The sequence below is a fragment of the Battus philenor genome, unplaced genomic scaffold (genome assembly GCF_028537555.1).
Source record: "Battus philenor isolate CCGP_79_NKW_IND1 unplaced genomic scaffold, ilBatPhil1.0.hap1 SCAF_15, whole genome shotgun sequence".
Lineage (NCBI taxonomy): Eukaryota > Metazoa > Arthropoda > Insecta > Lepidoptera > Papilionidae > Battus > Battus philenor.
In genome coordinates, this window is record NW_027181677.1 from 9,386,487 (window position 1) to 9,403,247 (window position 16,761).

At 31.8% G+C, this 16,761-nt stretch overlaps 1 protein-coding gene across 2 annotated transcripts in view; it reads left to right on the forward strand.

The window, feature by feature from the left end:
* LOC137918808 (protein lozenge-like) overlaps positions 1–15,191 on the forward strand; it is a 96,277-nt gene extending 81,086 nt beyond the window's left edge. For both annotated transcript variants that reach the window (XM_068761720.1, XM_068761719.1), the window contains exons 5-6: positions 13,986–14,123; positions 14,463–15,191. In XM_068761720.1, coding sequence (XP_068617821.1) covers positions 13,986–14,123; positions 14,463–15,010 — 686 coding nt within the window. In that variant the 3' untranslated portion in view covers positions 15,011–15,191. The remainder of the gene's footprint in view (positions 1–13,985; positions 14,124–14,462) is intronic.
* The last annotated feature ends 1,570 nt before the right edge of the window (positions 15,192–16,761 follow it).

Below are 16,761 nucleotides of genomic sequence, written 5' to 3' on the forward strand. Positions count from 1 at the left end.
TACCGTTATCAGTATACGTAATAAATTTATCACAAATATGATAAATAGAGCAATATACACACACAATTATATTATCCAATATAATTGTGTGTGTTTATATAATAATAATCCAATTTTACACGGTTGCGTAGTGATGTTTTAAAATTACGAAAAATATTAACTCACAACCATCGGCCCAAGCTTTTCTTAAAAAAATCATACTTAGAATTAATATTTAAATTAAATTTATTGCTATTATAGATAATTTTGCCAAAAGATGTAAGAGAAGAGGAGACATAGCCTTGCAGTTGTTGTCTATCGGCTGATATAGTAATGTTTTACTGATGGTTTTTATTCAAAAAATATTATAGGTTAAAAGCGCGCCTCGCTGTCATATCTGTAGCGAGAAAAAATACATGTTACTATCGACATAGTCAGTCTGAACGTAAATGAGACTGAAAATAAAGAGCCTTTAAATTTATTAATTTATTGAATTACTTGTATAAAGTTGCCAACCAAGAAAAAATCTACACTGATAAATAATTAATAATTATAACCCATTAATTTCAACATCATTATCTTAACCTCGAGATGTTGTCTGCTCGACATAGGCCTTGCGCATGCATATCCTATGGGACTGGTTACAAGCGACCTGCGTCCAGCATCCTCGACGACCTCAACTACATCGTCTGTCCACTCTGTGTGTTTGCCGGACTGTGGTCTCCATTCCACAACCTTATAGCCGCAGCGACCATCCCTTCTGCACGCTATGTGCCTGCCCACCACCACTTAAAATTGCCCATCCGTTATTTACGTTCGTTTACGGATCTCCTCATTCCTGATTCGATCTCTATCAATTTTTTACCTTTATAAATAATAAAAAAAAATATTATCAAATATTACTGTAATTTTTTTACGTACACATTTAAAAAAATCAAGTCTGCTAATGAGTATATTTTTATGTTAATAATAACAAGAAGACATTTTTTTCTAGTTCACTTTTGGACATAGCAGAAAAACATGTTATGGGTGTAGGGCAATAGTAATCTATATTTTCTTATTACGCATCTGTGGCTTTCATACTTTATGCGGGGAGTTGTTTCCGTAGCACTGTGTACAGTAGCGATTGTAACAGCGGTGTGATAATTGTTTACCACAAGCTTTGCGCACATGAAATGTGTGTAACAAGAACACGCGTGGCGTGATCAAAGGAGGCTAATTACTGCTCCCCCCCTCCACCCCTCTAATCAACGCCTTTGATTGGCCCAGAGACGTATTTGTATTCGACAAGCTCAATTGACAAGCTAATGTTGCTTTGGCGCTTACGTAATGATTCGAAATTTCGATAAAAATAATTAAAAATACATTTTATTTAGTTAAATAAGCAATTCTTACAACAATATTAACGAAATAAAATAATAAAATTTTATAAAAATTATAAAAATAACGCGATCCAATTTTCAACTTTTAGTAGTGACAGAAAAATCTTCAAAACATTATACTAACTTCGAAACATAACATTCGATCTTAATTTAGCTATAAAATGGTTATATCTAAAAAAAAATATTAGGCAATTTATTATAAGAATAAATGCGATTCAACGTAACGATATTTTATCTCAGTTTTACATATATTCATAAACATTTTGTATATAAATTCTTCATATTAATAATCATACAAAGATGATTTCAAAATATATCTTTCATAGACCATATTTAGTTGTTTTTAAGTCTTCGCTGTGACGCAAAACTTACTGTACCCCGACCGTGTCCCGCACTGCCTTTTGTGGGTTTATTTTCATGAAATAAAATCTTAGTAATTTTTATAACGTCGAAATAATTTTTGCACAATTTTAACACCTGTAAAAGTATTAATAATAAAGCATGCATTTTTAAATGAACGGCTCTCTCAATCTTTTTTTTCATACAGAATTTCGTAAAATTCGTAAGTTGATCTCTACTTAGCAAAATAAATATTCCTAGCAAATTTCAAATATCTAAAACAGGTAGTTCCAGAAATATCGAGATGATTCAGTACATAGGTGAAATTACTTTTATATAATATAGGGCCATATTTAGATAATTATCCAGCAAATATAGTAGTCCTTTTTTGAAAAGAAATAAATCTTTCCTTTTTTCTTATATAAGAATACATAAATTTAGAACACCTATTGAACTTTTAGTGGAATGACAAATAATTAGAAAAATGAATACGGATACCATATATTTGAACCAAACACTATTTAAACGTAAAATAATATAGTATAACTTAATCGATTTTAGTAAATTTAAATCGATTCAATGAAAAACAGTATCGATAAACCGTGATTATACATTTAAAACAGTTTGTTTCCATTTGTTGCAATTTCGTTAAACAGGGAGCCGTCCGATGTTTTGACAGGCTAGGTGTGGATGTTAATATGACATTACCAACGCAGAGGACGGAGAGGACGGGGAGGAGTGAACGCGAGGGAGGGAGGGCGGTAATTATCCCACGTCACCGGCAGGCGTAGGCTCCCTGTCTGTGCCTGTATGTAGCTACTCGCAGCGGCTTTCATAACAGAAAAGTAAGCAGGCGAGGTGCAAAAGGCAATTACCATTAAATAAATACTGAAAAAATAAATGTAATACATTTTAATATTACGAGCTAAGGAGGTATTTTGGTAAAGTTAATGATAAGACAATCATCGTTTTTAAAATATTGGTAGTGAAACAAAAACCCGTAACATAATTAATTGGTTTATAGATGCAAAAGCTTCAAGAGGTAAAAGTGAAGCTCGACGTTGGCGTCGTTTCAACTCATAGATTCTTACTACAAGGCGTAGGGTATAAAAGTTTCAAAGATTTTTACTGACAAATGAGATATACTGTACATTCACCTGTTAAAAGTTTTTACACCCCTAACAAATCTTTCTGTATGTACTTAAGCTTATAGTATATTGAATTGTAATCTTCAGATACGTGTCTACTAAAGTAGAACGTTTTCTCTTAGGGGCTCCCTTTATCAAAGTGTTACCATAGTAGTATTTTCTGGCACCAAAAGGATGGAAACAAATGTATTATTGTATTCCGGTTAAACTGACTCTACAGTAAATCTCTGGTACACGCCTATATCCAGCAGTGAACGTGTTAAGGCTGAAAATATGATGATGATGTCTACATAATTAGAATTAGCACTGAGACACCAAGGCGTACTGACTTAAATAAGTTCGTCGATTATAGACCTGTTGTCGTATACGAATGACGATCTAGACTGTCACTTTACACGAGAAAAAAAACACCTACTAGCTAGTCTTAACCTAACTTAATCAGACACTGCTCCCGATTCGCATCCAAAAGACGTAACCAAGTGACCTTATGTGAAAACCTTAATATACCTCCGTTCAGCTTACCGGACATTCTCAAGAAAAAATCTACAACAGAATCTTTTGATGAGTTGGCCCGGCACATTGTCTTAAATCTCAAGGCATTTAACGCTCTGTAGCACTTGGGCAGCGATTTGAAATAAAATAATGTAGCAACTAGTATATAATTGAGTATTACAAATTGTATTGTTAATATATATAAATTTTAACTGTATTTATCCATAAGAGAAAATTGTGTAAGAAAAATTGTAAAAAATTGTAAAACGCTGTCGTGCCTCGCAGCTGGAAGAAGAAAGATCCATATCAAATAGCGGCAACCCTCTCCCAACTGTCTGCGTTTAGTTTAACCGAAAAATAAATATTGTAAAAAAACCACTAGTGATACAAATTAGAATTAATAAAAAAAAGCTAATCTTAACCGGCTTCCCGTAAGAGGTAACTTTTACATTCGCTGCTCCATTTTAGATACTTTGTGATTTATTAAAATCAATAATTTACATTAAATATCACTTTATTATTAGTTTGTTACAATTGGAATTATTTTCCAATATTTTAGTTACTTAACAATAAGTTGTTTATATTGCTGTAAATAAAAGAATTATACTATAAAAAAAGAAAAATTATATTAAATAAATGTACTGGTGCTATAGTACCCTAAATTGAATTGCACAAAAAGAATTTCGCAGATTTTAACCGAATAAATTATATATGATAATTAACAAAAACTTTTAAGTTATGCAAAACTGTTGTGTCGCGAAGTGAAAAATTAAATTATGTAGTGAAAATTATATGAGATTTAGAATATACTTAATTAAACCATAAGATCTTTATAATTCAATTGCCTAGAAAGATTCATTTTGTAGTGTAAAAAACATGGTCAATACTCGATGAATCAGTATATTAGATTCAGTTCAACGTATATTTATGTTAAAAATAAGAATGCATTCATAATATTCCATTTAAATTATCTTCATATAATCAGTAACATAAGCTCTAAGTAATTTTTGAAAAAGTTTTGTACGATACTCTTAAAACAGAACGGCTTTCTTTCGCCAAATCTAATAGTTTTATGTTTCAGTAACTTTACAAAACATAATCATACAGATAATGAAAATTGTTTCACACGTAACAGACGTGAAAAAAAAACTTAAATGATTTTAAACAAAACCGCCAAAATTTCCAAATCTAATCTAACATTTTAATACAACTGCGAAGTTAGCGGCCGCGTCTGTACTAAACGCGAAATTATTTCACATGACAAAATCGCACCGGAACCGCAGCGGCGGGCGCGCCGTGCTTTTATTTAGACACCTAATTAAATATTTATTAAGTGCGTATCCCATTTATACATTAACCCGATTTTAATTTCATGTACGAGCGCACTAAATTAGGAACGGTGAACGGTTGGACCGCAGAATGAAGTGGATTTGTTCGCGTTCATAGTCATCGCTCGCGTGCCATCGACGCCGGTGGATATCATTAGCGAATACAATTTTATCATTCATATAACTGCAATTAAAAATTACTGTAATCGATTTTAAAACAATGACTTTATGATATAAATTACAGCAAACCTACATCATTCACGAAGTATGTTACATAAATTTTGTTAATGCATTCAGAAAACCAAATAGTTATACACTAGTGCCTTTTGATAAGATATACAAACAACATAACGACTGTTTCTATAACACTCAATTCTGACACAGTTTAACATATTCGTAAGTGCTTTAATGGGATACAGGTGACTATGACTATACTTTTTTTCTTAATAACCGAAACTTTAATTTTTTAATTGCTTTGAATATCTATTCATTAACACAGTACTTATGTTATCATTATTTCAGCTGAAGGACGTCCACAGCTGAACATAGAAATCCAATAGAACGTTTAGAAAGCTGCTTTCGTCTAGCGTCTTTCAGGTCGTATGACTACCTCATGTTACCTGCTATTGCCACTTCTTTTGTCAGCATCTTCAAGACAATTTTAATACCTAGTATTTATTATTTTGTTCAAGTTGATGCAGTCAAACAAAAGACAAATAGACGTAATAATTTAGCAAAATTACTTGTAAATGTATTTTTGTATTACTGACGACTGGAGAGATCTGCTTATTGATAATTCTAAAATTATTTTTAATCCACATAAAAACATGCCAACTTTACAATATTGTCTTCATAAATATTTTATTGAGGGAATTCCAAGAAATATTAGCGATTATTATATTAGTACACACGTTGTCTCTAAAAACAAAGTCAATGAGGGCAGCGCTCTTTTACTAATACGAAAGTGAAAATATATAATATAATAAAAAATATAATAAAAGATAAAACATGCCATCTTATGTTCGTGGTGACAATTAACGAAATAAATTCCTGAGTAACAAATTATTATGGTACCAGCAAATGACCTCGCTTGTCACTTCACAATATGATAACAAATGTTTTTAAACCAATAATTACAAAGGTATTTCACATAAATATATATTGTCATTATATTATACAATAATTATTATTCGATTACTACATATCTGTGTAAAAATGTACACTTTTCCGTGTAGTCTATTTATAGCTTATTATATATTTTTAATTGAATAATTTGCATCAAAATTAATATTAAATGCAAAATTAGTGCTATTACACTAAGCCTTCATAGTATAAGATTGACTTAATATGTAATCTATGATCTGACATATATTTAACATATTTTTTTTTTTATTTTGCTTGACCATGAAAAAAGGTTTTATTTTACACGTTTATTATTCTTAAAGGTAACAGGACAGCCACAATGTTTACTTGAGAATGAGATATACGTTACGTAGCTACCTACAAGAAGCAGTTGTTTGCAGTGCTTCGAGTAAAATATATATATAATCCTAAATAAAATTATACATAAGACATATATATACATTTTTTGTCTTTGGAGAGTTCTTTTTTATGAAAATGTTACGGAGACCCATTCGTCATCCATTACGTCGCTAATGCATAATAATCTATTTTGTTATTTTATGTTCATCGAACTGTTATTTTTAATAAGTTTTAAGTATTTAGGCTTTCCCCGTACCTTTCCAATAAACACCGATTGGAAAGGCCCTCCTTCCAGTGTCTTCCGACAACTTCTATTAAACAAAATCTCCCTAACATTTTATTCTATGGGGGGTTTTAGTCAGTAAAAGTCTGACACTGCCTGGGCCCTCCATTCCCAGGTGTCCAATGAGGATCCCCCCCCCCGTCTCGAAATTGTAATTTAGTAAATAAAGGCTCTGACTATGTTAGAGGAAAATTTTGTAAAATTAATTAAAAAAAAAAAACATTTTGTTCTGTTATTTTTTACAAAATGTGTTCATTCTAAATGTAAATTTATACTTTTCCACCATAAGAGATATTTTATTTTGACAACGACGATATTCCCCCGATCGTAACGTAAAATTATCGAAGCCTGTATATTTATTAGCGAACAAATGATCGGGTCATGCATTATGGTAAATCAGAAAATCGTATTAAAAATGACAAATTTCAGATCATTTGTGGAAATTCCGTTGCATTCGTACCGACGTACGCATGAACATAGCCAGTGACGTGTCCACGCATTACAATTATAATTCTATGTTCGCAATCGTAACATTTTATATTACTAGAACGGGCGATTCATTAAAATGCGGGAAATACCGTTGCCTTTCGTTTGCGTCAGCGTGGAGCAGGTAAATGACAACACTGTTAATTCTCTTAATTAAATTCATGTAAATACGAAATGAACAACAACGGAAATGATTACTTCCATTAGTCTGTTATTCAAATAGCATTATCTTTACACATATTGTAAATAATATTAGAATTAATTTTTAACCCAAAATAAACGTTAAAAATATATAAAGAGGTCGCCAAATTTTCACAATAATTAATCCGTAAACATGCTGCTTAATATATGTATTAAGCAGCATGTTATCTCTCGACTTATGAGGCAAAAAGATAAAAAAACTGCATAGAAAATAGTCAAAACTGCTCTTTTATGTTCTCGAACTCGTCAAAGAGTAGATTGAACCCTAGTTGAAGAAAATTCATGATCAAACAAACCCAAAAATGGCGCGTGCATCCTGAATAAAGTTTATTTAGTAAAAAGAAACTGTATACCACAAAATTATGTCAATGAAAATCATCATCATCGTTTTAGCCGTAGGACGTCCATAGTGGGAAATACCCCCCCCCCTCCACCCACCTCCATCCCTTCTAGAAAACATCGTATTATTACTATTCTTGCAGTGAACCAAACAGATAAGTATTTTTTTGTTAGTAATCTTTGTTTTATTATTAGAACGATAAATTAGTTCAATAAATAATGTGATTACTCTGAAATAAATTAAACATTATTTATATATTTTTTTCAACTGGACTACCACATGCCAAGGTTACTCTGTGGTAACTATCTAATATATAAAAAATAAAAACGCCCTGTTGTTGCAACAACTCTTCGCGAACATTTTACGGGACACCACCACCACCACACAGAGATGTTGTGGTGTAAAAGTGTTCGATTTCCTCTCGTAACTTTTCAATAATTTTTCTTTGAAATTTTTGAACAACACCCTCTGTTACTTTTCACATTTTTAAATACAATTTTGAAATCCTTTTACGACTACACAAACATTTGGCGGAAAAAAGAGAAAAGTGCAGAAAATACACTACTTATTAATCAGGTTACGAAAACGTAAACATATATAATATGTACATTATGCTGTGATTCATAAGTAAGGTAAATTTGTTTATAAAATGTTAATTCTTTATTTATTCTTCCAAATCAATTTCATCCTCTTCAAAGTAATTCCCGTTCAATAAAACGCACTTTTACCGTGCCTTCTTTTTGTTTCAAAAAATTTGGTTGTATTTTAATAAACCTATTTGCAATATGTCATGTGACGAAAACGTATTAAACACTAACAAGAACTAAGGCCAAAAGCGGAGTTCCATAAATAGTAATATTACATTGGACTAACTGAATACAGAATGTGACAAACTGGCTAGCTACAAACTATAGAGTGTCAGTTTACGTCGCGTGTAAATACGAGAGGAGACACTAAAAGTTTTTGAAATGCTAAAAATTAAACTAAGTATCCACTTTTAAGTGACATATTGTTTTATGTCCTTGACGATCCTTGCATCCAATACAACCATTGCGAGAAGCGGAAAGGTGGACTCTTTTTTCCTTTGGAGGTCTCTTTCGCAGCGTTTTCGAACGCAGCAATCATCTCTTTGGCTTTTTGGAAACGTATTCTGCTAAGTTTTTCATTTACTTTTTGGGAATAATTTAAAGTCGCTATAATAGTATAATCGAATACTCGTTTATTCGTTTGGCCAAGTGAATTTTATTCAAATCCGTGGGAAAGAAGAACTCTGCTATGTGAAAGTAATTTCCATTATTTTTCATAGCCACAGATAAACAAACTTTTTTTCGAAAATAATTGTTGCATTATAGCCGGTCCGACCAGACAACTAGGCGATCATCTTTTTCCGTACCCATGTTCCTCTATTTTAAAATTTCCATAAGAAATTGTAAAACATTCCAGACCGTTTAAAAGAATTTAAAACGCATTCTCCTTTAATTTCTTATAGACAACTTTTCTAAAGGAGTCACCCATTGTGATTTAAGAATATTTATACGTGTTATATCCATGCTAAAACGTAAATTTAAGTAGCCACCCATTTGTAAAGTAAATGATAGAATGATAAAATGTACGTGAAAGGATTAGTAAAAATATATACTTTCGAATTAAAAATTTCAATTCAAATATATTGTAACTAAAAAGTACCTATTAAACCAAGTAAAATTTTGACGCCGTGTAACAGGATAAAAACAAAGTATTAATTTTATTAATAATAATAACTGTTGAGTCGCTTAATCAAATGTAGCTTCATCATAATATAAACCTATTCACTCGATCATTTCCAGCAAACACAGAATTAATTCATTTTTGCAATATAGATATTTATATGGAATGACAGAAAAACAAATGAATGAAAACTATAGAACTCTAATCCTTGTGCTGCTTGTAATAAGAGTGATACATAAAGCATCTAGTTAACATTCAACCGACTGAGTCAATGCTGATAAAACAAATCATTATGTTAATTCGCTTAGTTGTAAATTGTAAGCTTTGTATGTATATTTGGGGTCCACGCGAGGTGTGGCACGTACGCGTTTACGCCCTAGGGCCTGAAACGTCACCAGTGATTGACCCAGTAGTGACTCATTCCATTGTTTGACCACAAGTAATATCATTGTTTTGTAAAAACATTGAATCGGTATTGGGTTTTCTTTCCGTGCTACCCCACAGAAAACTAATTCCACAGGCATCAACGTCTAGTGAACTATACCTGTTTTCTAAACAGTTTATATTAGTGTTGTATTAAAAATATTTTAGATTACTTGAGCAGAAATTGTACGACTAAATCTTTAATAAAATTGTTCTTCAGCAATAATCAAATCAAAGACACTCTACAGACATGTATCAGAAAAACACCAATTCACAGCACAGTAAATACTTTTATTCCGCTTTTAATACTCTTATAGGCCAACTAGCATAGTTTCCACTAGACAACTTATCACTTCGATGGTTATCGAACGAGTGACCGAGCTCCCGACTCAATAATCAAAACGCTGTTTCAACCCCACTACTCTCAATCCTTTTACTGGAAATTGTCACAAAAGAGTGATGGGGTCGAGTAGTATTGCCATTTAAGAAAAATAAAACTACCATTTTAGAATTATTACACTCGGCCATCCTACGAAATTTGTAGCCTCCTGGCACACTAAAAACATCAGGAACTCTGCCAATAAATTACTTACTGACTTAAGTTACTCATTATTATTTTGAAACCAATAGAATAAAATCATAATTTAATTTTGATTTAAACAAGCATAATCTCATAAAAGTAAACCTTTTATAAAATTATTACACATGCAATATAAATCTAGTTACAGGCATTGATATTAACAATTAGGCAGTTAAATAGAAACAACAAAAAAGTAATCAACAATAACTAAAACGTATTATTTTATCATTATACTATTTTGACAGATTTCCGATAAGTTTTGTTACAAATACAATTATAAAGGTCCTTGGCAGTTCAATAGAATGCATTATTAATTAAAACATGTTTCAGTGATCACTTTATTTATTGATTGAATGTCATATTAATAATAAACCAGTAAATCAATCGAAAATTTTGCACACTATGTAAGATTTATAATAATAAGAAATATATTTTCATTGTTTTTACAATCCTCACGCTAGGTACACATTGTTTGTTTTATTACATTCTAACTCACATTTGTCGATTTCAATTAACGTCAAATGTTTGACAGTTAGGGACATGTGTTGTAATTTAGTCTGTGGTTTGTACGGTTAAGGTGTTATTTTTAATATTTACCTAACAATAATTTTTTTTTCTTCTTTCACCTTACTCCTGATTATTATAAGTTTTTTTTTTTTATTTTGTCTTGACGTGAGAATTGCAAAAGGAAACTGGCTGAATTGGCCCAGTCGTTCTCGCGTTTCTAGCTTCGTTTGAGTTTTAATTAATATTAAAACAATAATCGCATCTTTATGCTTGCATTCGAACGATTCTTTTCGGAATCGATTTAATTTAAATTATGATCGTCCATATTATTAACGATTTGAAACATTTTTGAGACAGCTTCTAGCATTAACCTGGGTGATTAATTATAAGTGTAAAAGCTTTAAACGGGTGAATAAATAGATTATTTGCTGTCTATTAATATATCGTAGGCCTTATGCTAAAATTCATGGTTTCAGAACTCATAAATAACGTAATGTTATTTATGAGTCGTTTACGTGTACATTATATATACATACTACGATAATAAGAAAAACTGGTTTACAATATACTAAAATTAATACTTGTTTACTCTCTCCCTGCAAAATTTGTACTACCAGAAGTAATTATCCCGTCGCATTCCAAAAGACAAAACATATTCTCAAAATCCTTGTAACTTTAAATTCGAAAAACATATTTCTCAGTAAAACTTAATACAGAGTGATTGCAAATAGGTGACTTAGCTCGTGTTGTTCTAATAAACAGCGTAATTCTTATAAAATCTATTGGCTTTTGAAGCGAAAAATTTCAAGAAATTTTTAACATAAGAATAATGCCTACCCCTTCCATTGATTTTTGAATGGAACAAATCAGTCACTATTAGGTAAACACTGCCTGTCTAGAAACTAGTTATCCTGACAATAATGTGCATTCGTTGCCTAAAATATATAATATCTTCAAGTATTTTAAATAAAGTCTGTTTATTATTCACGTACGTATACGCAAGGATAATAAAAGTCCAACATATCGTTAACATTAAATCGTCGTCTACAAGAGCATACTAAAATTTCACATTAAGTGCATTTTTTCTAATCAAATTCAAGATGCTTTTCCAAATTTTCGTATTTCTTTTGTTTTATTGAACAGGAAAATTTCAATACAAAATTTTGAAATTAGACATTTATCAAAAATTATTGCCCCTAAAATCACAAATTAATAACATATTGCACATCACGAAGTTTTTCTTGTAAGAAACGTCAAAACAGTATTAATAATTTAGAGAAAAATACAAATTTCATTCAGGTATTTTGGTCATGTACTGCAAATCACAACCACAAACTTTTTATTTCAATCTTAAGTTTTAATTTTATGCTCAACGAAACTGTAGAATTTGTAGAAGTTGACAGCAACGAACGCCACAGACTATATATGAACTGAAAAATCTTAAATAAAACTTTAGTTACACATTCCCAAATTTCATTTTTTATTTGACAATGCATAATAAATTTTGAACAGAAGGTCTAAACAATTAGTAGCCAAGCGATTTTATTATATATATCACAACCACAATCGTTGGTTGTGTTCAAACAAAGTATCCGAGTGTTTGCTTGTATGATACTCAAGGCAACTGAATTTGACTCCCGATACCGTCACAAACTAATTGACTGACAAAATATATTGAATTATTTTTAATCTAATACTATTATTGTAACTTAAATAAAGTATTATACAAATGGCCGTCATATTACTTCAACCAATTTCTTAACATGGAGATATCTAACCATGATATGAAGACAGAAATGTGCATTTTACCGAATGTTTTTATTTGTTTATTTTAAATGTTGTTTTGTATAATGTTTAACATCTTTAATATATACATGTGTATACAGTGATATAGCCTAGTTACATACAATACATAATAAGGAAATAATATTATAATTTTACTGAAAAACATTAAACTTAAAAAATGTTATATCAACTTTGATAGAGTTCAAAGAAGTTGCACTAGCCTGCAAAAAGAGTATAGAAATAGATAAATAATCAACTGAAAGATTTTCTTAAACTTTTTGTTAGAATTTGGTTGCGATTTCGTATGTTTTATAGACGTCATTAACGCATTTCTTCATCTTCGATATAGAATGCGCCATTATTTTCAATATATGATACTCTGATGATATCCACTGCATGTCACGTAAGCCTTAAGGACTTAAGGGACGAAAAAATGTTCAAGAATCATGTTGAATCATGTTCTTACTCTTTAAATAACAAACTTAGTTTGGTGGTTAGGCACGCTGATTTAAAATCGTAGGTCAGATTTAATTTATTAACTCTGGTTACAAACGGTGAAGAAAAATATGGTGGGATATCGGTTCGTATCCTCCCTAAGAGGAAGATCATGTCTCAATAATGGGAAATATACTAAGCGAAAAGCAAATAATTTTTTTTTAGAATATATATAAATACAAATAACTCCGTAACAAGACTAATCTTTATTAAATAAGTAACAAATTAAATGATACTTTGAAATTTTAAATTGATAACAATTGATTTTTATTGAATTATTATAATAAGGTCTGTATCCGTCCTCCCATAACTTTTGGACTAGTGCCAAAGAACAATTTAATTTTCGCATGAAGATATTACTTCGCTAAACACCTATTTGTTTTTTAAACGTTTGTTGAATTAATAATGTTAGAGAGCCAAAATAAATTATACATCGCCGATTGTATTCATAATTTTTCGTATACTTGACCTCTCTTTCGTTGACAAGCGGGCGTTATAGCGTGAATCAGCTGGCAATCCCGAGACGTAAGTGCAGCTAGTTCCGCACACGTGACCTCCATTTTAAAATCCGTCATTGACAATGCTCTATAGATATCGCGGTTCATTTCTTTTTACTAGAGTCCGAGCATACTCAAGATGCAACGTTCGTTCTTGGACAACTATTTTAGATACCTTATTACTAATTGAAAGAAAATTATCTCAGAACTATCTTTATACATACAAAACGTGTTTTATATACATAAAGACTAGGCCGTATATAACGAAATTTAAATAAGTTAATAAACATTAGAAATATAAAAACGAATAAATAATTTATTTATTGTTCAGATGTCATCATCATCATGCCAACCGATACTTGCCCATAGCAAGATATTTTTTGCGCAACGACTTCCAGCGTTCTTAACTATGTCGTCAGTCCACACAATAGGGGGCCTACCTACTCTGCGTCCACCACCCAAGCAGGGAAAGACCTTTCGGCCCTTACGGTCTTAATGTTTATTTTATTACATCATTAATTATTATTCCAGAGACGAGTGGTAACATCTTGGGTGCGAGCGAGTGGAACACTGGCTACCCTTCAACAGCAAGCGTTTACCCAACCTATGGCAGCGTACCCTTGCAACCACCTTACTACAAACCAGACCCGACAATTCATATACCTTCAGGTAACAAATATGTTATAAACGTCCATCTTTTCTATAAATAAACTCTAATTTATTTATGTAAAAGAAAGTGTTTAATAACTGTGAAAAATTAACCAGCGTTAATAAATTTATAAATTAAAAGCATCTTATATATGTTAAATATATATTATAATAATTACCAATTAAATGCAACATGATATTCTAAAAGTCTCGAGTAATAAATGTTGATAAGGAAAATTACATCAAAATGTGAGGACCTTATAAACAGTTGTAATGAACATTTTCTCCGAAATTAAGCTTCGTAGAAATAATGTTTTAATTTTTTTACATGTAATTTAAATTTGCAAATTTACTTTTCAGTATTGCCTGAAATGCCGCTTTGCCATACTGACTACAGCGGATTTCAAACGGGAACCTCGAGCTTCAAAAGCAACCCGAGTGGAGCCGGACCTGCATTAACGGATCTCAACGCGCCGCCGTTGGCCGGCCACACAGCTACGGCAATGCCGACCCAGGCCCGCTGTGAACCAAACTACTACAACTCCTGGCCGACGAACACATACAATTATAACAACTATCAATACAACAATATTAACAACAACCCCACATGCTTGCAGTCCCATACGCCGTATATCAGTCCAAACCCACAAATGATCCTTCCTAACTTATATTCAACAGTAAACCAAAATCAAATCCATGTCCATTTGCATAGCTCTACAGATAAACATATTGAACAGTACATACCTAGCGAAATAAAAATAAGCGATATCGATGGTGGCATTTCTATAACAACAGAATTGCAAGGCGCTGGCGAAGCGAGTGGCCTCGTGCAAACATGCGAAGAAAATGACGACGTCAAACATGGACTCTACGGCGCCGCCAATCAAGAAGTTTGGCGGCCCTATTGACAATTCAACACTTTTAAATATTACGAAAATAAAAATACTATTGTACATATTGTGATATAGTTATTCCAATTGCAATCTATCATTGATTTTAAATGTATAGTTATTTTTTTTAGAATCGATTAATGTTAAACATTAATATGATGTTAAGTGTTAATAAATTGAATAATATAAGTTAAAGCTAATAGAAAATTACAAACTATTTTTGCTTTTTATTCCTTGTTTACCGACAGCTACAAATCTTTATACAAAGGCTTTGCTTGCTATGTAATATTTACATTGTCTGCCTAATATGGACGGTACTGGAGTGGGTCTCTTGATCCTCGAAAGGTGAACTGTGTCAAACACTTTATACGAATAAACTCATTACTATTGCTTACGAACAAAGTAAAAAAATCTAAGTAAAAATTGGACTCCCATTTTAAAAGAAATCGGTCTCGCTGAAAAACGAGATCGAATCTTATACCACAGGAAACGCCACTTCTCTTAGCGCAAACAATTTTCGAAGTCGTAGTAGTGTTGCCAGCCAAGCCATATCGACAATGTCGAGGTTCGGCCCTCTCAAACGCCCTTGTGTCAAATACTAACAGACTATTAACGACGCGTAAAAGCCAAAGCAAAGATTCCTTTATGGGGCCCTGAAATAGTTGTATGTAGCAGCCTGAACCGAAGCTTCATTGGGAGCCTTTGAGTATCGCTACCTTAAAAAGTATAAGTCTGGGCGCGCTCTGCACCCTGACGGACCCGCGAAAACTCGAAATGGCACTTTAGCAGCAGTAAAAGTCACCCCTGCTCTCTTTCTCTCTCTCTCTCTCTCTTTCTCTCTCTTTCTCTCTCTTTTTCTCTCTTTCTCTCTCTCTCTCTCTCTCTCATGATATTGTAATAAAAAGTGTGATATTGTAAAAGTTTGCGAACCGAACAGGCATGCCTATTCGTAAGCAATAAATAGCAAAGAATAGTTATCCAGGCTTTGAAATAAAAAAAAATTTGTTCCACACCGACTTGACGTTCATAGATTACAACATAGCTAAAGCGGAGCTCGAATTTAAATACAAAAATGGTTGGGCGTAACAATCTGAGAAACACACTTTCAATCTTGATTTTAATATCCTTAGATATTAAAAAAATGTAACCAGAATTTCATTATTTAGGCCCTGCCTTTTCTTGTTTTTGTATAAAATATACGAGAATATACATATAACATGAATTCTTGGTAAACCTTCTACATCCTATATTCAATAAAAATACATATGGTAAAAATCCTCATTATTAAGAAATTTACTTTTCCTTTTATAAACATTTTAATGTCTACATTAAGCGAAAATATACATTAATTACTACAAAGTACAAACCTCTAAACATCACATCCGACAAACAGATGAACAATGTCTGATGATAAAGCAGCGGAAAAACTTATTTACACGTGTTAATAATGCAATCAAAAGCATTCACCTGTTATAGGAGGAAGGGATTTCCAAGAATCAGAAATGTAATTAAAAATTATATTATATTGAAAAGGAAATTTTGTGAAAAGAAATATTAGTCCTTTTTTACCGATCACGAGGATATATAGAAAGGAACGTACACATTACTTGCGTTAATTTAATTTGTCTTTAGTTAAAACATAATAATCCTAGTGGCAACGTCGACAACTTAAATGCTCAGTCATTTTCAATCAATAGCAATGCGTCAATATGCTTTGATAATGTTCATTATCGCCATCTTCATCAACATCATCATGTCACCCTATAGAA